The sequence below is a fragment of the Bombina bombina genome, chromosome 3 (genome assembly GCF_027579735.1).
Source record: "Bombina bombina isolate aBomBom1 chromosome 3, aBomBom1.pri, whole genome shotgun sequence".
Taxonomy (NCBI): Eukaryota; Metazoa; Chordata; class Amphibia; order Anura; family Bombinatoridae; genus Bombina; species Bombina bombina.
This window is the reverse complement of record NC_069501.1, coordinates 644,034,893-644,061,992: the sequence shown is the minus strand read 5'-3', so window position 1 is coordinate 644,061,992 and position 27,100 is coordinate 644,034,893. Positions and strand designations below refer to the sequence as shown.

The window sequence follows — 27,100 nt, the reverse complement described above, 5'->3', positions numbered from 1 at the left end:
TGTGATCGAACAGAATCCTCTGAGACATGCTCGTGGTCCTGATTATATTGATGCAGCATCTGCAATTGGAGGGCCCGAAGATGAAATCTGGCAAATGGAACTGCATCTGAGGCAGCCACCATGAGACCCAAAACTTCCATGCACTAAACATTGGAAGAGAGAGGATTCAGCTGCAGAAGGCCAAAGCCCCTATTGCAGCTTCAGTCTTCGCTGATCTGTCAGAGACAAATACATTATTACAAAATAGATTATGAATCCCAGTTAAGACAAATGGGTCTGAGGAGTTAGTTTTTTGGTAGATTTTTCTTTCCAACTGTGACTCTGAAGCAACTAATGTACCATCTGAGTGTGAGACACAGCCAGATGAAGAGATTTGAATAAAACCCCTGGTTTAATTCTCACACAAGCCAAGAAAGCTTGAGCCTTTAAAGGATCTCGAGGCTCTTGTGACATAATCTTTCCTTGTGTGAGGCCTTTAAGCTTATTCAATACCCCATGTAAATTATTTGTAATATCAAGGGATCCTGAACATCTCTCTCCAAGACTCTTGAAAGAGACTCAATATGTCCACACCAGAGACTTCATGCGGTTTTGAGAGCTGGGGTAGACTTCTTGGACTGTTTGTTTTTGGACGAAGAAAAGTTAGACTTCCAGAAGGATTTTAAGGTAGCCAGAACTCTGGGTAGAGGGGGAATCTTTCTGAGATTTTGATTGCCGAAAAATACAAAAACACCCTGCAGATCTAAGCTTACCCTTACATTTCTTATTCTGGAGCAAACAAGCTAACCATAGCCCCAGTGACAGTGGCAATAATTGCATCCAGTCCAGGCCCAAACTTATCCTGGAAGGGGAGAGAAAGCAGTATGTGCTTAGAAACCATACCTGCAGACCATGACTTAAAGACTTAAATGTCTATTTCCACTCCCCAGGTACCATGTGACAGCCATCAGCCAATCACCAATGCATACACGTACCATGTGACAGCCATCAGACAATCACAAATGCATACACGTTTTTTTCTGTGAATTCTTGCACATGCTCAGTAGGAGCTGGTGACTCAAAAAGTTTAAATCTAAAAAGACTGTGCACGTTTTGTTAATGGAAGTAAATTGGAAAGTTGTTTAAATTAAGCTACAAAGCTTGTCTAGCAGCATTCTTAGCATTAATCTAGATCATTTTCACTTCTGTGTTACAAATACAGGAATTTGCTGTTTTCAGGAGATTAATGCAAGCCTGAATCTCATCCAGAGTGGTTTCCCCAGAAACAAGTTCTGAAAAGATGTCACAGCAAACAAATAGCATCAGCTACACTGACAGCAGGTCGAAACAAAGCATGCAAGCTGAAAGGATCACCTATTATTAATATTATTATTTATTTGTAGAGTGCCAACAGAGTCCACAGCACTATGAAAACCTTCAAGTTTTCAACTTAAAGGATCCTTAAAAGAGGAGCTATCCTTCAAAGGAATAGTGGTACACCTGGCCAAAGTGGAAATAGCTGCATTTACCTTAGAAACAGTTTCCCTAATCTCTGTTTTAAAAGGAGGTAGAAGAAACAAAGATTTAAATTTGGTTGATTGAACAAAAGAAATACCTGGCTTCTACCATTCCTTAGAAGAATTCCAGAAACTGAATCAGGCATGGGAAAAAAAGGAAGGCTGCTTAGGAGCTGCCTTAAAATAATGATCAATCCTCTTAACAAGTTGCTTGACTGTAGCAGGACAATCCTCTAACTCTAAAGCAATTCAAACTTCCCACAATAAGGCATGAATATGCTCAAGCCTGAAATTAAAGGAAACATTCTCTGCCACAGCAGCAGGGTCTTGAGACACAGAGAGACTATCCTCAGAATAAGAGTCCGTAAAGTCAGAGACACTCCTATTATTAATGGGAAACTTAGAGTAGCCGCTGCTCCTAAGGGAAGATCAAAGAAGGACCACCTTCAAGTCCTTGCAAACATCTGCACTTAACAGCTGTAGGCAAGCAAGCTAGAACTTTACTAATAGCAGAGTGAATATAATCCTTAAGTTTTGGAGAAAGTTTAGAAAGACTCATCTGGGAGCAACTTTGATAGGGTAAACACCTTCTCACACTCTGAAGTGCAGTAAAATTCTGTTTAGAATTAGCAATAGACTCAGCACGAGGTACAAAGAAAAGGGAAAAATACAGAGAATACTTACAAAGCAAACATAAACTGGAAGGGGTTAAAGAAACAGAGGATCTTCCTTCTAAATGATCAGCTGACAGGCCAGAAGCCTGAGCTGCACCAGTTTGCTCCATAGTACCAGAGATACACTGAAGCAAATAAGCAGTATAAAGCACACAAATAGTTCAAGGGATAGTCTACTTCATAATTTATATAGTTGAAAAAGATAGATAATTCCTTTATTACCCGGTCCTTAGTTTTGCATAACTAACATGGTTATATTAATATACTTTTTACCTCTGTAATTAACTTGTATCTAAGCCTCTGCAGACTGCCCCCTTTTTTCAATTCATTGACAGACTTGCATTTTAGCCAATCGGTGCTGACTCCACGGGAGTGAGTATAATGTTTTCTATATGGCACACATGAACTAGCGCTGTCTAGCTGTGAAATACTGTCAAAATGTACTGAGCTAATAGGCAGCCTTCAAGGGCTTAGAAATTAGCATATGAGCTACCTAGGTTTAGCTTTCAACTAAGAATACCAAGTGAACAAAGCAAATTTGATGATAAAAATGAATTGTAAAGTTGTTTAAAATTGCATGACCTATATGAATCATGAAAGTTCATTTTGACTAGACTGTCCCTTTGAATAAAATTTGTATCCCAAATCTGAAGTCAAGCTCTGAGTGCTGTACTCCACCCACCGGTCACTGAGACCATGGCCTCTAGTTATCAAGCCGTCAACCTCAAATATGCTGGAATTCCACAGTGTATTTGTGGCGAGGCTGATTCGCCTAAGTTATCAAGCCCTACACACCGGCAAAAGTAGAATTTTGTGACGTAAGCTACGATCCGCCAGACTCAGTCCGACACAGATCGATTCTTACGTCACTCCAGATGTGCCGAACGCAAGTTCGGCACAATCTGACTACTTTTGCTAGTTATCAAATGACTAGCAGGTACGCTCGGCACTTTTCCGGCCCAGCGTACCTGGTTTTCAATCCGCCGCCATGGAGGTGGCGGATCCCATAGGAATAAATGGGAGTCTGACCATAGCGAAAGTTCATGTTCGCTGCTGCCCGACATCCCATTGATTCCTATGGGAGATGTCTGCACCTAACACCCTAAAATGTACCCCGAGTCTAAACACCTCTAATCTGCCCCCCCTACACCGCCGCCACCTATATTAAACATGTTAACCCCTAAACCGCCGCTCCCGGAGCCCACCACCACTCTAATAAACTTATTAACCCCATAAACCGCCGCTCCCGGACCCCGCCGCAACTATAATAAATTTATTAACCCCTATCCTGCCGATCCTGTACCCCGCCGCAACTAAATAAATTGTTTAACCCCTAAACCGCCGCTCCCGGACCCCGCCGCCACCTATATTAAACTTATTAACCCCTAATCTGCCCCCCCCTACACCGTTGACACCTATAATTAATTTATTAACCCCTATCCTGCCCCCCCTATACCACCGCCATCTATATTAAACTAATTAACCCCTAAACCTAAGTCTAACACTAACCCTAACACCCCCCTAACTTAAATATTATTTTAATAAATCTAAATACAAATTACTCTTATTAACTAAATTAATCCTATTTAAAACTAAATACTTACCTATAAAATAACCCCTAAGATAGCTACAATATTACTAATAATTATATTGTAGCTATTTTAGGATTTATTTTTATTTTACAGGCAAATTTAAATTTATTTTAACTAGGTACAATAGCTATTAAATAGTTATTAACTATTTAATAGCTACCTAGTTAAAATAAAGACAAATTTACCTGTAAAATAAAAACTAACCAAAGTTACAATTACACCTAACACTACACTATCATTAAATAAATTATTCCTATTTAAAACTAAATACTTACCTGTAAAATAAACCCTAAGATAGCTACAATGTAATTAATAATTACGTTGTAGCTATTTTAGGATTTATATTTATTTTACAGGTAACTTTGTATTTATTTTAACTAGGTACAATAGTTATTAAATAGTTATTAACTATTTAATAACTACCTAGCTAAAAGAAATACAAAATTACCTGTAAAATAAATCCTAACCTAAGTTTCACTTAAACCTAACACTACACTATCATTAAATTAATTAAATAAATTAGCTACCAATACCTACAATTACATACAATTAAATAAACTAAACTAAATTACAAAAACAAACAAACACCTAATTACAGAAAATAAAAAAAACAGAATTTATGCTTACCTGATAAATTACTTTCTCCAACGGTGTGTCCGGTCCACGGCGTCATCCATTACTTGTGGGATATTCTCCTCCCCCACAGGGAAAGGCAAGGAGAGCACACAGCAAGAGCTGTCCATATAGTCCCTTCCAGGCTCCGCCCCCCCAGTCATTCGACCGACGGTTAGGAGAAAAAAAGGAGAAACTATAGGGTGCCGTGGTGACTATAGTGTATACAGAGAGAAATTTTTCAAACCTGATTAAAAAACCAGGGCGGGCCGTGGACCGGACACACCGTTGGAGAAAGTAATTTATCAGGTAAGCATAAATTCTGTTTTCTCCAACATTGGTGTGTCCGGTCCACGGCGTCATCCATTACTTGTGGGAACCAATACCAAAGCTTTAGGACACGGATGAAGGGAGGGAGCAAATCAGGTTACCTAAACAGAAGGCACCACGGCTTGCAAAGCCTTTCTCCCAAAAATAGCCTCCGAAGAAGCAAAAAGTATCAAATTTGTAGAATTTGGCAAAAGTGTGCAGAGAAGACCAAGTTGCTGCCTCACATATCTGATCAACAGAAGCCTCGTTCTTGAAGGCCCATGTGGAAGCCACAGCCCTAGTAGAGTGAGCTGTGATTCGTTCAGGAGGCTGCCGTCCGGCAGTCTCATAAGCCAATCGGATAATGCTTTTCAGCCAGAAAGAAAGAGAGGTAGCAGTAGCTTTTTGTCCTCACCTCTTACCAGAAAAAACGACAAACAAAAAAGAAGTTTTGTCTGAAATCCTTTGTTGCTTCTAAATAGAACTTTAAAGCACGGACTACATCTAAATGGTGTAACAAATGTTCCTTCTATGAAACTGGATTCGGATACAAAGAAGGGACAACTATTTCCTGGTTAATATTCTTGTTGGAAACAACTTTTGGAAGAAAACCAGGCTTGGTACGCAAAACAACCTTATCTGAATGGAACACCAGATAGGGTGGATCACACTGCAAAGCAGATAGTTCAGAAACTCTTCTAGCAGAAGAAATAGCAACCAAAAACAGAACTTTCCAAGATAGTAACTTGATATCTATGGAATGTAAGGGTTCAAATGGAACCCCTTGAAGAACTGAAAAAACTAAATTTAGACTCCAGGGAGGAGTCAAAGGTCTGTAAACAGGTTTGATTCTGACCAAAGCCTGTACAAAAGCTTGTACATCTGGCACAGCTGCCAGTCGTCTGTGTAACAAGACAGATAAAGCAGATCTCTGTCCTTTTAGAGAACTCGCTGACAATCCCTTATCCAAACCTTCTTGTTAGAAAGGAGAGGATCCTGGGAATATTAATCCATGAGAATCCCTTGGATTCACACCAACAGATATATCCTTTCCATATTTTATGGTAAATCCTTCTAGTCACAGGTTTTCTGGCTTGGACCAGAGTATCTATCACTGAATCTGAAAAGCCGCGCTTGGATAAAATCAAGCGTTCAATTTCCAAGCAGTCAGCTGGAGAGAAACTAGATTTGGATGTTCGAATGGACCTTGCACTAGAAGATCCTGTCTCAAAGGTAGCTTCCATGGTGGAGCCGATGACATATTCACCAGGTCTGCATACCAAGTCCTGCGTGGCCACGCAGGAGCTATCAGAATCACTAAGGCCTTCTCCTGTTTGATACTGGCTACAAGCCTGGGAAGGAGAGGGAACGGTGGAAATGCATAAGCTAGGTTGAACGACCAAGGCGTCACTAATGCATCCACTAGAGTCGCCTTGGGATCCCTGGATCTGGACCCGTAGCAAGGAACCTTGAAGTTCTGACGAGACGCCATCAGATCCATGTCTGGAATGTCCCATAATTGAGTCAACTGGGCAAAAACCTCCGGGTGGAGTTCCCACTCCCCCGGATGGAAAGTCTGACGACTCAGATAATCCGCCTCCCAGTTGTCTACTCCTGGGATGTGAATTGCAGATAGATGGCAGGAGTGATCCTCCGCCCATTTGATGATCTTGGATACCTCTCTCATCGCCAAGGAACTCTTTGTTCCTCCCTGATGGTTGATGTAAGCTACAGTCGTCATGTTGTCTGACTGGAATCTTATGAATCCGGCCTTCGCTAGTTGAGGCCAAGCCCGGAGAGCATTGAATATCGCTCTCAGTTCCAGGATGTTTATCGGGAGAAGAGACTCTTCCCGAGACCATAGACCCTGAGCTTTCAGGGAATCCCAGACCGCGCCCCAGCCTAATAGACTGGCGTCGGTCGTGACAATGACCCACTCTGGTCTGCGGAAACTCATTCCCTGAGACAGGTGATCCTGTGACAACCACCAACGGAGTGAGTCTCTGGTCATCTGGTCTACTTGAATCTTTGGAGACAAGTCTGTATAGTCCCCATTCCACTGCTTGAGCATGCACAGTTGTAATGGTCTTAGATGAATTTGAGCAAAAGGAACTATGTCCATTGCTGCAACCATCAACCCTACTACTACCATGCACTGAGCTATGGAAGGCTGCAGAATAGAGTGAAGAACTTGACAAGCTTTAGAAGCTTTGACTTTCTGACTTTTGTCAGGAAGATCTTCATTTTTAAAGAATCTATTATCGTTCCCAAGAAGGGAACTCTTGTCGACGGAGACAGGTAACTCTTTTCTACGTTCACCTTCCACCCGTGAGATATGAGAAAGGCTAGAACAATGTCTGTATGAGCCTTTGCTTTGGAAAGAGACGACGTTTGGATTAGAATGTCGTCCAGATAAGGTGCCACTGCAATACCCCTTGGTCTTAGAACCTCTAGAAGGGACCCTAGCACCTTTGTGAAAATCCTTGGATGATCTTTGTGGATAGGAATATGTAGATACACATCCTTTAAATCCACGGTAGTTATAAATTGACCCTCCTGGATTGTAGATAAAATTGTTCGAATGGTTTCCATTTGAACGATGGAACTCTGAGAAATTTGTTTAGAATTTTTAAATCCAGAATTGGTCTGAAAATTCCCTCTTTTTTGGGAACTACAAACAGATTTGAGTAAAACCCCCGACCTTGTTCCACAGTTGGAACTGGGTGTATCACTCCCATCTTTAACAGGTCTTCTACACAATGTAAGAATGCCTGTCTCTTTATTTGGTTTGAAGATAAGTTAGACATGTGGAACCTTCCCCTTGAGGGTAGTTCCTTGAACTCCAAAAGAAAACCCTGAGAGACTATTTCTAGTGTCCAGGGATCCTGAACATCTCTTGCCTAAGCCTGAGCAAAGAGAGAGAGTCTGCCCCCTACTAGATCCGGTCCCAGATCGGGGGCTACCCCTTCATGCTGTTTTGGTAGCAGCAGCAGGCTTCTTGGCCTGTTTACCCTTGTTCCAGCCTTGCATTGATTTCCAAGCTGGTTTAGTCTGGGAAGCGTTACCCTAGAGGCTGCCGAGTTGGAAGCCGGTCCGTTCCTGAAATTGCGAATGGAACGAAAATTGGACTTATTCTTAGCCTTGAAAGGTTTATATTGTGGGAGGGCATGGCCCTTTCCCTCAGTGATGTCTGAAATAATCTCTTTCAATTCTGGCCCAAAAAGGGTCTTACCTTTGAAAGGGGTATTAAGCAATTTTGTCTTGGAAGATACATCCGCCGACCAAGACTTTAGCCAGAGCGCTCTACGCGCCCCAATTGTAAACCCTGAATTTTTCGCCGCTAACCTCGCTAACTGCAAAGGGGTGTCTAAAATAAAGGAATTAGCTAACTTAAGTGCGTGAATTCTGTCCATGACTTCCTCATACGGAGTCTCCCTACTGAGCGACTTTTCCAGTTCCTCGAACCAGAACCACGCCGCTGTAGTGACAGGAATAATGCACGAAATAGGTTAAAGGAGGTAACCTTGCTGTACAAAAATCTTTTTAAGCAAACCCTCCAATTTTTTATCCATAGGATCTTTGAAAGCACAATTGTCCTCAATAGGAATGGTCGTGCGCTTGGCTAGAGTAGAAACCGCCCCCTCGACCTTAGGGACTGTTTGCCATGTGTCCTTCCTGGGGTCGACCATAGGGAACAATTTCTTAAATATAGGAGGAGGGACAAAAGGTATGCCTGGCTTCTCCCACTCCTTATTCACTATGTCCGCCACCCGTTTAGGTATCGGAAAAGCATCAGGGTGCACCGGGACCTCAAGGAACTTGTCCATCTTGCACAATTTTTCTGGGTTGACCAGATTGTCACAATCATCCAGAGTAGATAGCACCTCCTTAAGTAATGCGCGGAGATGCTCTAATTTAGATTTAAATGTCACAACATCAGGTTCTGCCTGCTGAGAAATTCTTCCTGTATCAGAAATTTCCCCATCTGACAAACCCTCCCTCACTGCCACTTCAGATTGGTGTGAGGGTATGACAGAAAAATTATCATCAGCGCCCTCCTGCTCTACAGTGTTTAAAACAGAGCAATCGCGCTTTCTCTGAAATGCTGGCATTTTGGATAAAATATTAGCTATGGAGTTATCCATTACTGCCGTCAATTGCTGCATAGTAACAAGCATTGGCGCGCTAGAAGTACTAGGGGTCGCCTGCGCGGGCATAACTGGTATAGACACAGAAGGAGATGATGTAGAACTATGTCTACTTCCTTCATCTGAGGAATCATCCTGGGCAACTTTACAATTTGTGACAGTACTGTCCTTACTTTGTTTGGACGCTATGGCACAATTATCACACATATTTGAAGGGGGAACCACATTGGCTACCATACATACAGAACATGATCTATCTGAAGGTACAGACATGTTAAACAGGCTTAAACTGGTTAATAAAGCACAAAAACCGTTTTAAAACAAAACCGTTACTGTCTCTTTAAATGTTAAACAGGGCACACTTTATTACTGAATATGTGAAAAACTATGAAGGAATTATCCAATCTTTACCAAATTTTCACCACAGTGTCTTAATACATTCAAAGTATTGCACCCCGATTTTCAAGCTGTTAACCCTTAAAATGTGGAAACCGGAGCCGTTTTTAATTTTAACCCAGTCCCAGCTACAGCCTTTGCTGCGACTTCACCAATCCCAGGGGGGTATATGATATCAAATGAAGCCTTCTAGGAACGTTTTTAGTGGATTCCAGACCCTCACACATGCAGCTGCATGTACTGTACTCAAAAGTAACTGCACAGTAATGGCGTGAAAATGAGGCTCTGCCTACTACAGAGAAAGGCCCTTCCTGACTGGGAAGGTGTCTTAACAAGTGCCTGGTGCTAAAAAACGTTCCCCAATGTTATAAAAGTGTGAAATTCAACTTCAAACTGCATATAATACTTAAATAAAGCAATCGATTTAGCCCTTAAGAGTGTCTACCAGTGTATAGCCCATAATAAGCCCTTTATTCTGTTTGAGACTAAGAAAATGGCTTACCAATCCCCATGAGGGAAAATGACAGCCTTCCAGCATTACACAGTCTTGTTAGAAATATGGCTAGTCATACCTTAAGCAGAAAAGTCTGCAAACTGTTCCCCCCAACTGAAGTTCTCTCATCTCAACAGTCCTGTGTGGGAACAGCAACTGATTTTAGTTACTGTCTGCTAAAATCATAATCCTCTTTTAAACAGAACTCTTCATCTCTTTCTGTTTCAGAGTAAATAGTACATACCAGCACTATTTTAAAATAACAAACTCTTGATAGAAGAATAAAAAACTACAACTAAACACCACAAACTCCTCACCATCCCCGAGGAGATGCTACTTGTTCAGAGCGGCAAGGAGAATGACTGGGGGGCGGAGCCTGGGAGGGACTATATGGACAGCTCTTGCTGTGTGCTCTCCTTGCCTTTCCCTGTGGGGGAGGAGAATATCCCACAAGTAATGGATGACGCCGTGGACCGGACACACCAATGTTGGAGAAATATTACAAGAATTTTAAACTAATTACACCTAATCTAAGCCCCCTAATAAAATAAAAAAAAACCAAAATAATAAAAGTCCCTACCCTATTCTACATTACAAAGTAATCAGCTCTTTTACCAGCCCTTAAAAGGGCTTTTTGCGGGGCATGCCCCAAAGTAATCAGTTCTTTTGCCTGTAAAAAAAAATACAACCCCCCCAACATTAAAACCCACCGCCCACATACCGCTACTCTAACCCACCCAAACCCCCCTTAAATAAACCTAACACTACCCCCCTGAAGATCTCCCTACCTTGAGTCGTGTTCACCCAGCCGGGCCGAAGTCATCATCCAAGGGGCGCTGAAGAGGTCTTCCATCCGATAGAAGTCATCATCCAAGGGGCGCTGAAGAGGTCTTCCATCCAATAGAAGTCTTCATCCAGGCAGCGTCTTCAATCTTCATCCATCCGGAGCGGAGCCATCTTCAAACGAGCCGACGCGGAGCCATCCTCTTCAACCGACGACTACCCGACGAATGAATATTCCTTTAAGTGACGTCATCCAAGATGGCGTCCCTCGAATTCCGATTGGCTGATAGGATTCTATCAGCCAATCGGAATTAAGGTAGGAAAAATCTGATTGGCTGATTCAATCAGCCAATCAGATTGAGCTCGCATTCTATTGGCTGATCGGAACAGCTAATAGAATGCGAGCTCAATCTGATTGGATCAGCCAATCGGATTGAACTTGAATCTGATTGGCTGATTGAATCAGCCAATCAGATTTTTCCTACCTTAATTCCGATTGGCTGATAGAATCCTATCAGCCAATCGGAATTCGAGGGACGCCATCTTGGATGACGTCACTTAAAGGAATATTCATTCGTGGGGTAGTCGTCGGTTGAAGAGGATGGCTCTGCGTCGGCTCGTTTGAAGATGGCTCCGCTCCGGATGGATGAAGATTGAAGACGCCGCCTGGATGAAGACTTCTATCGGATGGAAGACCTCTTCAGCGCCCCTTGGATGATGACTTCTATCAGATGGAAGACCTCTTCAGCGCCCCTTGGATGATAACTTCTATCGGATGGAAGACCTCTTCAGCGCCCCTTGGATGATGACTTCTATCGGATGGAAGACCTCTTCAGCGCCCCTTGGATGATGACTTCGGCCCGGCTGGGTGAACACGACTCAAGGTAGGGAGATCTTCAGGGGGTTAGCGATAGGTTTATTTAAGGGGGGTTTGGGTGGGTTAGAGTAGGGGTATGTGGGTGGTGGGTTTTAATGTTGGGGGGGTTGTATTTTTTTTTACAGGCAAAAGAGCTGATTACTTTGGGGCATGCCCCGCAAAAAGCCCTTTTAAGGGCTGGTAAAAGAGCTGATTACTTTGTAATGTAGAATAGGGTAGGGACTTTTATTATTTAGTTTTTTTTTAATTTTATTAGGGGGCTTAGATTAGGTGTAATTAGTTTAAAATTCTTGTAATATTTTTTTATTTTCTGTAATTTAGTGTTTTTTTTTGTAATTTAGTTTAGTTTATTTAATTGTATTTATTTGTAGGTATTGGTAGCTAATTTATTTAATTAATTTAATGATAGTGTAGTGTTAGGTTTAATTGTAACTTAGGTTAGGATTTATTTTACAGGTAATTTTGTATTTCTTTTAGCTAGGTAGTTATTAAATAGTTAATAACTATTTAATAACTATTGTACCTAGTTAAGATAAATACAAAATTACCTGTAAAATAAATATAAATCCTAAAATAGCTACAATGTAATTATTAATTACATTGTAGCTATCTTAGGGTTTATTTTACAGGTAAGTATTTAGTTTTAAATATGATTAATTTAGTTAATAAGAGTAATTTTTATTTAGATTTATTAAAATAATATTTAAGTTAGGGGGGTGTTAGGGTTAGTGTTAGACTTAGGTTTAGGGGTTAAGTAGTTTAATATAGATGGCGGCGGTATAGGGGGGGCAGGATAGGGGTTAATAAATTTATTATAGGTGGTGACGGTGTAGGGGGGGCAGATTAGGGGTTAATAAGTTTAATATAGGTGGCGGCGGGGTCCGGGAGCGGCGGTTTAGGGGTTAAACAATTTATTTAGTTGCGGTGGGGTCCGGGATCCGCAGGATAGGGGTTAATAACTTTATTATAGGTGGTGACGGTATGGGGGGGCAGGATTGGGGTTAATAGGTATTATGTAGGTGGCGGAGGGGTCCGGGAGCGGCGGTTTAGGGGTAATACATTTATTATAGTTGCGGCGGGGTCTAGGAGCTGCGGTTTAGGGGTTAATAACTTTATTTAGCTGCGGGGGGCTCCGGTATAGGGGTAGAACAGTATAGTATAGTGTGGGTGCTTAGTGACAGCTTATCAATAAAGCTGTAAAAAAGCCGAAGAGCAGCGAGATCGGATGAGTGATAACTATCACAGTCCGCTGCTCATTGCCCCGTACTTGGTGTGCGGCTTTTTGATAGCTTTTTTGATAACTTTTGCGAACGTATTCAGGACAGCGGCGGCGATGTGAGGCGAGCTTAGGTGAGCGTATTGGGCCGGCGAATGCAAGAAAATTACGGAGCTTAATAACTAGAGGCCCATGTGAACATGTTCATACTAATAGTCTGTGGGCTATGAAGGTGCATGCACTTACCTCTCAGCACCTCTGTCCACTATGCTTACCTCAGCTGCAGCAACTTGCTTCCAGTAGACAAGCCCATTGTAGGCAGTGCAAGCACAATACCAAGGATCTAAATCAGTAACAGCATCTAAAACCCAGGAGATTGGTGGACAAGTCCAGAATTTCCCTGGGGAGAGCTGGGGATCCACAAGAAGCAGCTCACTTTCTCACTGAGAAAAGACCTTTCACTAGCTGGCTGAAAACTCCTGCCCCTCTGAATGATAGGTTACTGCAAGGAGGAACTGGGCTTCTAATTAGTCAGAGAATCCCCTTTTAAAGATGAGTAGATCTGCACTTCACCTCACTCCTCATCAAAGAGGCAAAATAAAATGACTGAGGATCATGGGAAGTGGGAGGGATTTAAAGCTCTGGTGTGTTTGGGGTGTCTTTTGCCTTCTCCTATTGGTCAGGAGGGAAATATTCCTACACGTGATGACTTGTTGACTCTCACCATCTGATGAAAGAAAATGGAAATATTCCTTACCTTGAAGTCATTTTCAAATATTGACTCCAAACTTACCAGTAAAGACAGTTCCTTTAAAAACTAAGAATCTCAAAACCCCACCCATCCCATTTAAAAGGAACCATTTCAGTCACAGGTACAGCTCTTGTTACAAATCATAAAGACAGTATGGGGGGGGGGGGGAGTCTGTTAAGTATTACAATGTCATTGAAGTCAAAATACTGACATAGCAAGTGAGGTAAATTACATTTCCATTTATATTGGCTCCTTTACATAGCATTTACAAGTCAAGGGTGGGTACATGAAATCAGATTCAATAATATGCAGCAAACATACAGTGGGTATCAGATACAATAATATCAATCAATGTTGTAAAGGCCTGTTTAGAATACTTGAGAAATGTATGTGGTGATGACCTAAATGCAGCTTTTCAGAGTGTTTCTACTGACATTGTGGCTTCTGTAGGCCAAGTAAATACTGCCCTTCTTAGAATTCTGTGCAATCAGAGTTCACACGTTTTTATGTCCAAGTAATGCCTATGACAATAAATTGGCATAGCAGTTTTTGCAGCTATATGACCATTTACAGAATCATGAGGAATTACCAACAGACGAATACTTTTCCTCTACTTTTAATCGTTTGTAACCGTATAGAGAGTGTAAAGATTTCTTACTTTTATAGATTTTTTTTTTAAAACACAAAAAGTTGTAAGGAAATGTTTTGGTTTGGCATCTGTCATCGCAGTCTTTGCAATTCTTCTACTCTATGCACTCATATGAGTTAAAAGAAATTAAACTGAGAGATACCAAGGAGGGACATATAACTTCTCTTCAAGATCTATGCAGGGAAGCTTGACAAAATGTATATTGTGCCAGAGATAGATTATTATTATTATTATTATCGGTTATTTGTAGAGCGCCAACAGATTCCGCAGTGCTAAATTATATAGATTATATAGCAAATACTTAGGTAGCTAATACTGAGGTCTGAACTAAATCTTTTACACAAGAATTCCATAAGTGCATGCACAAAACAGTCTGATAAAGAATAATTGTGAGAATTCAATCAAATGGAAAAAACTACCTATATTCTATAATAGGTAGCAGAGTGACAGAATGTCAGATTTAGCTTGTTAATGCCTGAGAGTACTAGGTGTACCTGACATAATAGATTTCTCTTGATCAAAATAATACAATATTTTTCTTTGCAGAGTTCAATAATAGAGGGAACCATGGGTGTTGTGGCTAATAAAGACAGATTTTTTTCTGTGTCTCCATGAATCTTACTAAAGTCTTGCAACGTCCTTGTGAATAATAGAATAAAGTTCAATTTGAGGCTGAGGACATCCTTTGCAGAGTAAGCTGGTGCCTGACAGTTTGTTTCTAAAGCAATACGTTTGATTTCCTGCACCCCATTTCTCGATAATGTTCACAACATCACTCTGTTGAGGTGCCATTCTCCTGGCAAGGTCTTATAGATAATAAGCATGATTGTAGTCTGAAATAAACTAGACAGCGCATTCTTCTAAGCCACGTGAAAATATATTCTTCCTTCCTTAGATGAGGAATCTGTCTCTCTTAATACCTAACAAAAATGTCAATGCAGCTATGTCTGAGAAAAGTTTAATGGGTAACCGATGAATCGGATCCTAAAGCAGAGCTAAACGGATAGCTCAAAAAGACTGATCTATAATTTGGACTCCTTCTGAAGCCATAGGGGCCAATTGACCAAAGTCCGAGCAGACATGATACGATGTAGCGTATCATGTCCGCCGCACTTACGCTGTCGGCATTTATCATTGCACAAGTAGTTCTGGTGAATTGCTTGTAGAATGCCGCCCCCTGCAGATTCGCAGCCAGTGTTACTTGTGACTATCTCCCTTTGGGGTTGGGCTAGCATGTTGCCTGTTTAAAGGTTCTGAATGTTTGTCCACCATAAGGAGTGGCTGAGTCACTACTTGAAAGATAGCTTTGAAGACACATGTGATTTACATCAGATATTGTACTGCTATTTGTAATCACATAACCTAGATTACGAGTTTTGCGTTCATGTTTTAAACACTGAAAAATGGTAATTTCAGGGTTAAAACAGCACCGCAGCCATTACAAGTCTTGTTGGTATAGGTGTACCGCAAGCCTTTTAGCCTGTAACACAACATCAGTCCGTCACTCGTAAAAATTACGTTTTTTTCATGGGACTTCCATAATGCAGCCATTACGAGTTTTGCGGTTGAGGCTAAAAAACCTGCGTTACATCCTTAAACGACAAGATCCGTAACGCCATCTAAAAGCAGTAGTTATGAGTTTTACGCTACAAATCTGTTACATAAAACTCATGGCTAAACTGTTACAAAGTGCACTAAACACCCATAAACTACCTATCAACCCCTAAACCGAGGCCCTCCCGCATCGTAAACACTATATTAAAGTTATTGACCCCTAATCTGCCACTCCCGACATCGCCGCCACTAAAAATAATTATTAACCCCTATTCCGCCGCTCCCCGACATTGTCACCATTATCATAAAGTTATTAACCCCTAAACCACCGCCCTCCCGCATGGCAAACACTATTCAAATATTATTAACCAGTCTTGAGAAAGGTCCCTGAGGACCGAAACACGTTGGCTATACACTGGTATTGCAGCTCAGAATATATCTGGTGAGTAGAATACTGTTGTTGTCATTCTAAAGTGATTTTATTGCACTATGTCTATTTTCTGTACACTTTTTTAGGTACAGGAGGATATCCCATTACATTTGATAACCTTTTAAGAAGAGGAACATCAACCCAGCACTTTCTACACTCACATTTGGAATACTTGGAATTATATACACATTTTTTTGGAGCAATTTGGACTTTATTTATTTCACCAGGATTTTGAATCCTTTTTTATGACACATTTTTTTGACACATTTTTTACCACACCCTTTTATATACACACATTTTTATACACACTTTTTAGGTGTACACCTCACGAGAATTATTCACTATCACATATATTATATTCCTTCCATATGGGTTGCTGATCACAACTCATATATTTTTTATATATTTTTATTCATTTTTCCATCTTTTCAAAAAATATTTTTTAATATATTTTTTATATTTTTTACATTTTTTCACCTTTTTGATTTTTACACCAACTTTGGACATATTATCATTTTTTTTTTTTTTTGGATTTTAACCATGAACATTTGCTTTGGACATTTTGGTATGGGACTTAAACACTTGTATGTTACATAGGACATAACTTCTTGGACATTGTATGGGGCAATCCATTAGATTGTTGAATCTATTTTTAACTGTCAGTTTATGTTAATAAAATGTTTGTTTAATACATTTTAATATCACATCCTATATATATATATTTTGTTTTTAATCTTTTACCTTTTAAGTACTTTTTCACATGGTTTTATATATATTCTTTGTGTAACACAATATTATATATTAACCTTTATGTATACACATTCCTAGTCGTGGACACCATCTTTAGCAACCTAACCCTCATCTGAGGGTAGTGTAGCGCTGTATCTTGGCATTTCTTTTTACTCTCAAATATTATTAACCCCTAATCTGCCGTCCACCCACATCCCCCCACTATACTTAAGTTATTAAGCCCTACACTGCCGCCAATATAATAAACCTATTAACCCCTAAACCGCAAGCCCCCCACAATGAAATATATTAAAATAAACTATTAACCCCTAAACAGAAAGCTCCCCACATCGCAATAAACTAAATTAAAATACTAACCCCTAAATGTAACGCCCCCTAACTTTAGATTGAAATTACAATTTCCCTAGTTTAAATTAAATTAAAATGTACCTGTCAAATTAAAAAAACTAAATTTAAACTAACAATTAAACTAATATAATTATTAAACTAAAATTAAACTACCAATTAAATTAAACTAAACTACACATTAAAAAAATTCTAACACTACTCTAAAAAATACAAAGTATCTAATTACACAAAATAAAAAAGACTAAATTACAAAAAATAACAAGCGAAATTATCCAAAACAAAAAAATTACACCTAATCTAATAGCCCTATCAAAATAAAAAAGCCCACCCAAAATTAAAAAAAAAAACCTTAGCCTACAATAAACTACCAATAGCCCTTAAAAGGGCCTTTTGTAGGGCATTGCCCTAAGTTAAACAGCTCTTTTACCTGTAAAAAAAAAATATACAAAGACCCCCCCAACAGTAAAACCCACCACCCAACCAACCCCCCCCCCCAAAAAAAACATAACTCTAAAAAAAACCTAAGCTACCCATTGCCCTGAAAAGGGCATTTGGATGGGCATTGCCCTTAAAAGGGCATTTAGCTCTTTTGCTGCCCAAACCCTAAACTAAAAAAAACAAACACCCAAAAAGCTCATTACTAACCCGCGAAGATCCACTTACAGTTTTTGAAGTCTTGCTTAAACGATCTTCATCCAGGCGGCGAGAAGTCTTCATCAAGGTGGCCTCTTCAATCTTCATCCCGGCAGCAAAGTCCTCACCCAAGCGGTGAGAAGTCTTCATCCAGGCGACATCTTCTTTCCTGATCCCGGCGGTGCGGAGCGGGTCCATCCTGAAGACATCCAGCGCGGAGCAACCTCTTCATACGGTCGCTGCCGTATACTGAATTTGAATCAGCCAATTGAATGAGAGCTGCTTAAATTCTATTGGCTGATTTGAACAGCCAATAGGATCTAAGCAGCTCTAATTCCTATTGGCCGATTCAAATTTTTCAGCCAATAGGAATGCGAGGGACGCCATCTTGAAACGGCTCCCTTGCATTGAAGATTCGGTGTACGCCAGCGACAGTATGAAGAGGATGCTCCGCACCGGATGTCTTCAGGATGGACCTGCTCTGCGCCGCCGGGATCAAGATAGAAGATGCTGTCTGGATGAAAATTGAAGAGGCCGTCTGGATGAGTATCGTTCAAGCGGGACTTCTAAAACTGTAAGTGGATCTTCGGGGGTTAGTGTTAGGCTTTTTTAAGGGGTTTTTGGGTGGGTTTTTATTTTAGATTAGGGGTTGGGCAGCAAAAGAGCTAAATGCCATTTTAAGGGCAATGCCCATACAAATGCCCTTTTCAGGGCAATGGGTAACTTAGGTTTTTTATATAGTTTTTTTATTTTGTGGGTTTGGGGGGGGTGGAGGTTTGTAATGTTAGTAGGTGTTTGTATTTTTTTTTACAGGTAAAACAGCTGTTTAACTTAGGGCAATGCCCTACAAAAGGCCCTTTTAAGGGCCATTGGTAGTTTATTCTAGATTAGGTTTTTTATTTTGTGGTGTTTTTTTTTTTTAAATGGGTATTCGAATAGGAATAATTTTTATTATTTTTGATCATTTGTTTATTATTTTGTGTAATGTATTTTTTTTCGATTTGGGGTGGGTTTTTATTTTTAGATTAGGGCTTGGGCAGCAAAAGAGCTAAATGCCCTTTTAAGCGCAATGCCCATACAAATGCCCTTTTCAGGGGGTGGGGGTTTGTATACTGTTAGGGGTGTTTTTGTAGCAAAAGAACTGTTAAATTTAGGGCAATGCCCTACAAAAGGCCCTTTTAAGGGTTCTTGGTAGTTTATTCTAGATTAGGCTTTTTATTTTGGGGTGTTTTTTTTAAAGTGTATTAGAATAGGAACAATTTTTATTTTTTGGGATAATTTTGTTGTTGTATTTTTTGTAATGGTAGGTTTTTTTATTTTTTGTGATTTTAGTGTTTTTTATTTTTTTTTGTAATTTTAGGTTTTAGTGTAAGGGAGCTTAGGTTTTATTTGACAGGTAAGTTTGTATTTATTTTAACTAGGTAGTTAGTAAATAGTTAATAACTATTTACTAACTAGTCTACCTAGTTAAAATAAATACAAACTTACCTGTGAAATAAAAATAAAACCTAAACTAGCTACAATATAACTATTGGTTATATTGTAGCTAGCTTAGGTTTTATTTCACAGGTAAGTATGTATTTAGTTTTAAATAGGTATTATTTAGTTAATAATTGTAACTTTAATTTAGCTCTATTTTAATTATGTTAAAGTTAGGGGGTGTTAGGTTTAGGGTTACGGCTAGGTTTAGGGTTACGTTAGGATTAAGGGTAGGTGTAGAGGTTAATAGTTTAATTTAGATTTTTGCAATGTGGGGGGGCTGGCGGTTTAGGGGTTATTAGATTTATTTAGTGGTAGTGATGTGGGAGGCCAGAGGTTTAGGGGTTAATAGCTTTATTTAGTTGCGGTGATGTCGGGGAGCGGCGGAATAGGGGTTAATATATTTATTATAGTGGGGCGATGTTAGGGTGCAGGGGAATAGGGGTTAATAACTTTAATATAGTGGCAGTGATATCGGGAGTGGCAGATTAGGGGTTAATAACATTATGTAGGTGCCGGCGATGTCGAGGGCAGCAGATTAGGGGTGTTTAGACTCGGGTTTATGTTAGGGTGTTAGGTTTAAACTTTAGTTTTTTGGGGCTGCGTTATGGAGCTTTTCTTTCCGCGATCGCAGGTGTTAAGACTTTTTTTCTGACCCGCTCTCCCTATTGATGTCTATGGGGAAAGCGTGCACGAGCACGTCAAAATGGCGCTTGTTTTTTGTGTGGTATGGAGCTTAATAGCACCATATCGCATGCACAAGCCGGGTTTTTCAAAACTTGCAATGGATGCGCTCATTTGTTGCGTTTGTTAATTTCCCTATAGCGCGCATAACTTGTAATCTAGCTGATAGTGTTTTTAAAGCAGTAAGTCTTAGAAGAAACAGCAGATGTAAGTTTGCATTAATTTAATTTTCCTTTAGCAAATATGAAACACAATGAATGAGGATACAGCAAAAGGGCAATTAAACAAATCTTAACATATTATTTTTAGCAAGTGTTTTCTTAAAGGGACATAAAAAACAAAAATAAAATGTGTTTGCATTTTATTATTGCACAAATACTTCCCTGTAAACGTGTTTAAACCAGAGTAAGTGGTTATGCACATAGTTAATCTCCTGCTGCTGAGCCAGTGTCAAGCTGGTTCTGAACAGAACACAGTTGTTGATTGGCAGCTACGTCTCCATGCCACTTCTCATTATTTCACTTTGTGTCCGGCTCAAGAGAGGCAAAGCACTGTGGCCTAAGAGAAGACTTTAAAGGGACCTAAATAACTACTAAAAACATGCCAAGTTTAGAATGCTGCATGTTGGTTTTTTTAACACTGCAATCTGCATCATGGGTGTGCTCCTGTCGATGATATCGGAGTTTGCTTAAAGGGACACTGAACCCAAATTTTTTCTTTTGTGATTCAGATAAAGCATGCAATTTTAAAGGGACAGTCTACACCAGTATTGTTATTGTTTAAAAAGATAGATAATCCCTTTATTACCCATTCCCTAGTTTTGCAAAACCAACATTGTTATATTAATACACTTTTTACCTCTGTGATTACCTTGTATCTAAGCCTCTGCAAACTGTGCCCTTATTTCATTTCTTTTGACATACATCCATTTTAGCCAATCAAAACTGGCTCACCTGAACTCCACCTGCGTGAGCACAGTGTTATCTATATGACACACATGGACTAACACCCTCTAGTGGTGAAAACTGTCAAAATGCTCTGAGAGAAGAGGCGGCCTTCAAGGGCTGAGAAATTAGCATATGAACCTCCTAGGTTTAGCTTTCAACTAAGAATACCAAGAGAACAAAGCAAAATTGGTGATAAAAGTACATTGGAAAATTGTTTAAAATTACATTTTCTATCTGAATCATGAAAGTTTATTTTGGACTAGACTGTCCCTTTAAGCAACTTTCTAATTTACTCCTATTATCAAATGTTCTTCATTCTCTTGGTATCTTTATTTGAAAAGCAAGAATGTAAGTTTAGATGCTGGCCCGTTTTTGGTGAACAACCTAGGTTGTTCTTTCTGATTGGTGGATAAATTCACCCACCAATAAACAAGTGCTGTCCATGTTCTGAACTAAAAAAATGACTGGTTCCTTAGCTTAGGTGCCTTCTTTTTCAAATAAAGATAGCAAGAGAACGAAGAACATTTGATAATAGGAGTAAATTAGAAAGGTGCTTAAAATTGCATGCTCTATCTGAATCATGAAAGAAAAAAATTTGGGCTCAGTTTTCCTTTAAGTGCAGTTAGGTACTAGCTTGACCGAGTACATGGAGCACCTGTGCCATGCTTATCCGTCCTCAACTTTGTACCAAGGAGGCATTTTACAGCATGTTCACTAAAAATACATGACCAAACTGCTTATATACAGCACTTAGTGGATTATTTGGTTGAGTTTTAACACCACTTGCAAAAGTGTTCCTTCATGTAGCTGTGTTTAAACCCCTTGTACTGTATATGTATTAAACACATAGTTAAAGTCAGCTCCAGAGCAGCAATGCAATACTGGGAGATAGCTGAGCATATCTAGTGAGCCAATTACAAGAAACAAATGTGTGTAACCATCAGCCAGCTCCTAGTAGTGTATTGTTGCTTCTGAGCATACGTACATATGCTTTCCAACAAAGCATACCAGGTAAATTTGAGATAAGAAGTTAATTTTATAGGGACATAAAAACCCCAAATTGAATTTTATGACTCAGAACTTAAAATTTTAAACAGCTATAGAATATTTTTTTTCTAATTTACATAAATTCTAAAAATGTGCTCACAAACATTTAAAAAACAAAACAAAAAATACCCAGTATGATTACTCTTTTGCAAACTTCATGCAATCTTTCCTAGTTTGTTGGTAGCGAAACATTGAATATTATTCACTTAAATGCTTTCTTTATTAAAAATAAAAAAAAAGTAGCAAAGATTCCCTGATTGGATGAGCATTAGCTCTCCATAGAGGGTTAATGCTAGGACCTAAGGCAGACACAAATGTATAAAAAGAATGGGCTCATAAAGCCAAACAAAATAATGATAACCTTGCAATATATTGCTATTAAAGATGATTTGATATATTTATTTATTTATTTTTACCAAAATTAGCTGTTTTGATATGTCCTTGGAGCCAACTGCTGCACATACAGAGACTGGGATTGCCTTGGACCTGACATTCAATCTTATGCACAGTGCCTGCACATCATAGGAAAATATGAGCTAGCGCCAAGCTTCTTTCAGTAGAGGGATCTTTCCCACAGAATACCATCAGTATCCCGTCTATAGCATGCACATCACCCAAAGCAACCAATGCTGACTTTTTATATTTACCTGTACCAAGGGCATGAAGCACAGGAATTACCATCTTTCTGAACCACTCTCAAGGTGAAAGGATATTGATAGCCCATACTGTCATCACTGAAAGTAAAATACAAAACAAACATAAATGAATGTAACTAAAAGCACTATTTGTTTTGTACTTATTATTAACAGGACACAAACTATTCACAAAACTGGATACCCAGTGAGCGCTGTTGATGTGAATAAACCTATATTTAACTTACCAGTCTTGCGCATGATTACTTGCTTCCTGCGGAGGAAGAGGACTTGCAAGCCTGGAAACCTGGATCCATACTGCGTCATACAAGTCCTTTTTTCTTGTGTGGACAGTGCACGGAACAATTAAGGGCATTCCAAAAAGGCTGGGCCGGTTTTTTTGAGATGATAAGAAATACAGCTCAGTCCTCATCTACAGGAAAAGTACACATGTCAAAAGAAAATTCCTCAGTAAAAAGTTTAAAAAAAAAAACTAATGTAATTTTTTTTTACATTTAATGATAAAGAGTACTCAACATTGCTCTACAAATATATGAAAGGTCAGCAATAAAACATGCTAAATATGTTTTAGTCTGCAAAAAAGTTATGCAAAATCTGTTTAAATTTCAAGTTAAACTAACAGGGAGTGCTGTTTATTTATTTTTTTGTTTTTTTTTTTCAATATAATGTTGGTTCCCAGGGTAGCTGAATTTTGTGTAAATATGTAAAGAAAACAAAATTTGTGCTTATCTGATAAATTAATTTCTTTCATAATAGTGAGGGTTCACAAATCATCACATGTGGGAAAATCCCCTTGTGACCAATAGGAGGTAGAAAAAGACACCCCAAACTACCAGAGCTTTAAATCCCTCCGACTTACCCAGAATCATCAGTCATACAAATAGCTAAAGGAAACCGCAAAGCAGGGGACAAAAAAAGTGCAAAACAAGTACCACCACCAACTGAACCAACAAAAAAAAGTCAGAGCTTGTAGACTTTCACCACAATAAATTAAATTAATTAAGGCAAGCATACATTTTGTTTTCTTTCATCAGATGGTGAGAATCCATGAGTCATCATGTTTGGGAATACCCATTAAGTGAAGTCCACAAGATCCCCATGACATGGTGGGTGGGGTGGGGGGGGGGGACAAACAGTTAAGGCAGGCACTACAGCCTACAGAACTTTACTGCCAAAAGCAGCCTCAGAAGAGGCATACACATCAAAGTGATAAGACTAAGATAGATTTAGTGGGAAGGTTCAGAAGAACCCTCCGGGGTGCAACCTTGATAAGGCAGAAAACCCTTGAACACTTCAGAAGAGAAGGCAGCATAGCAAAACCATATTTAGGGTTAGAAAGACTCGGCACATAAGGTACACACCTGAGAATCCTTTCAAAGGGAAATACAAGTTGGAAGGGGTTAATTTTTCAAGGCATCTCGCTTCTAAAAGATCAGCTGATGGAAGAGAGTCCTGAGATGCATTACTTTGCTCCATAATAAAGGTACCAAAATATCTTAGCAAATAAGCAGTAAGAAGCACACAGTTAACCCCGAAAGGAAGAAATAACAGAAATGGCACAATGTAAAACTGAATAATCCCTTAAATGGAAAACAGTAACAAAGTAATAAAGTACTGTTAAATAAGCAAAAGAATAACTAACAAAACAGTAAAGGATTCTTTTTAAGTAACAGCCAACAAAAGGTTAAATAAATGTATGCCCCAATTTAAGAAAAAGTAAAGACTTATTTTTAAGTAACACAGGTTTAGCCAACAAAAAGTTAAATACATTTATGCCCCAATTGAAGAAAAAGTTCTGATATGATCTCACCATCTCGACCAGTGCTGAAACTTCCCTCAACACACTAAACTCATTACAGAACCACAGCAACATGAAATGATTAAAACAGGAAGGTGCGCTAAAAAGGATAACCCTTAAGGGATATTCCAGCCAAAACTTGAATCCACATGCATTTCAGTTTCTATATATGTATTAGCAAAAATGCTTCCAATAAAAGCTTTAACGGTTTTTAAAGTGTATTCAAGTATGCACTGTGCACCAGCATGTTAAACTCAGCACTTACTTAGAAAGCCTAAGGTACTCAGTTTGTTAGTTGCTGACATGATGCAAGCCCCACTGGCAATCTGGGCAGCTATACTACTTAAAATTCTGGTGCACTGAGAATATCTATCAATTCTTCACATGCACGTGCAGAGAAAAACAGCGATAATTTTATTAGAAGCATTTTTGCCAATACATGTATATTGCAAACATGTTTCTATTCCAAAAATGTAATGCATTCATGTGCATTTCAATTTTGACCGGAATGTCCCTTTAGCATGCCTGCACTATCGCTGAGTTCTAAAGAACCCAAAGAAAAAATTAGAATTTTAGTGCAGGTGAGGAAAAAGACTGTAAAGTTCTACAAGTAACTCCAGAGAGACAGTGACCTCAATAAACAGAAATTTAAAAAGTGGTCAAAAGTAGATAAAACTGCTAATATAATGTGTACGTTGTGTAAATATATGTTCCCAGACTATGTAAATCATGTGTACCTCAGCAGCATCAACTTGTTTCCATTTAATTAGCCAATGCAAGCACAATGCCAAGGATCGTAACAAGTAACAACATTCTATAACTCAGGGGATTGGTGGATAAATCCCCATTTCACCTGGGGAAGAATGAGGTAACCACAAGAAGCAGCACATTTTAGACCAGGGGATTGGTGGATCTTTAAATGCCTGCCTGATAATTCTTTGTCTACCCTTTGTCTGACAAGGCACTGTGAGGGGGAAATGGGTCTAAGACCAGTTAGAGAACTGCTCTCAACGATGAATAGATCAGCACAGCAACTTTTATTTCCCTCCATCAAGGAGGCAAAATAAATAACTGATTATTCACAGCAAGTGGGAGGGATTTAAAACTGTTTTTTTTTACTCCCTCTAGAGGTCTGGAGGGGCATTTCCCACATGTGATGACTCATGGACTCTCACCATCTGATTAAATAAATCTCATGTTTTGACTGAGGAAATAAGCAGATGCCAAGGGACCAGAAAGTCTTCACTGATTAATTCTCAACCCCTCTCCAAAACAACGAAATACCTCCATGGTACCAAAAAATCTGCAATATAGCCCAGTACAACTAGAGCTCTTGTAATTTACTGAGAACCATTTTGGAGTAATGCTACCCTCCATCCTTAGCAGCAATGCTGGCGCAAACACTAGACCAAGTGATGATGTACGTAAACAAAGTTATAGCCTGGCAGTATCAAACATAAGGTCAAACACAGTATATGAACATTGTCTAAATAGTGACAGTCAAGCTAAGCTTCTTAATCCAACATTAAATTACTGCTTTTAACCAGCCCTACAGAAGTTTCGATTGCTGTTGTAAACTGGTGGCAACAACATAAAAGTCTATAGAGATATATAGAGATATGTTACCACCAGTTAAGATAGTTTACAACAGCAATGGAAACTAGGCCTAAAACAGATGATTCCTGGGGCTATAGTTTTCAATGGTTTAGACCTACCTAGTAGAAAACATAAATGTGGTAAACATTTGTATTTACAATTAACTAATAAGGTGAGATAAGACAAATATTTAATTTTAAATATTACACTTGGTTGCAATTTCTGTTGCAAAGTTTCAGTACACCAAGAGGAAAAACTGATACCAGAGACCAAAATACTAAAAGCGAAGAAAAACAGAATTTATGCTTACCTGATAAATTTCTTTCTCTTGTGATGTATCGAGTCCACGGATTCATCCATACTTGTGGGATATTCTCCTTCACTACAGGAAGTGGCAAAGAGAGCACCCACAGCAGAGCTGTCTATATAGCTCCTCCCTTAGCTCCGCCCCCCAGTCATTCGACCGAAGGCTAGGAAGAAAAAGGAGAAACTATAGGGTGCAGTGGTGACTGAAGTTTTTTAATTAAAAATATACTACCTGTCTTAAACAGACAGGGCGGGCCGTGGACTTGATACATCACAAGAGAAAGAAATTTATCAGGTAAGCATAAATTCTGTTTTCTCTTGTAAGATATATCGAGTCCATGGATTCATCCATACTTGTGGGATACCAATACCAAAGCATTAGGACACGGATGAAGAGAGGGACAAGACAGGTACCCTAAACGGAAGGCACCACTGCTTGTAAAACCTTTCTCCCAAAAATAGCCTCCGAAGAAGCAAAAGTATCGAATTTGGAAAATTTGGAAAAAGTATGAAGCGAAGACCAAGTCGCCGCCTTACAAATCTGTTCAACAGAAGCCTCATTTTTAAAAGCCCATGTGGAAGCCACTGCTCTAGTAGAATGAGCAGTAATTCTTTCTGGAGGCTGCTGGCCAGCAGTCTCATAAGCCAAACGGATGATGCTTTTCAGTCAAAAGGAAAGAGAGGTAGCCGTAGACTTTTGACCTCTCCGTTTACCAGAATAAACAACAAACAATGAAGATGTTTGATGGAAATCTTTAGTTGCTTGTAAGTAGAACTTTAAAGCACGAACCACATCAAGATTGTGCAACAGACGTTCCTTCTTTGATGAAGGATTAAGACACAGAGAAGGAGCAACAATCTCCTGATTGATATTCCTAT

The 27,100-nt window shown here is 39.3% G+C and overlaps 1 protein-coding gene across 2 annotated transcripts in view; it reads right to left on the bottom strand.

The window, feature by feature from the left end:
- The window catches only part of USP32 (ubiquitin specific peptidase 32), a 653,327-nt gene that overhangs the window by 35,015 nt on the left and 591,212 nt on the right, over positions 1-27,100 (bottom strand). For both annotated transcript variants that reach the window (XM_053707352.1, XM_053707353.1), the window contains exons 27-28: positions 22,749-22,933; positions 22,516-22,602 (exon numbers count right to left, since the gene is read on the bottom strand). In XM_053707352.1, the coding sequence (XP_053563327.1) occupies positions 22,516-22,602; positions 22,749-22,933 (272 nt within the window). The remainder of the gene's footprint in view (positions 1-22,515; positions 22,603-22,748; positions 22,934-27,100) is intronic.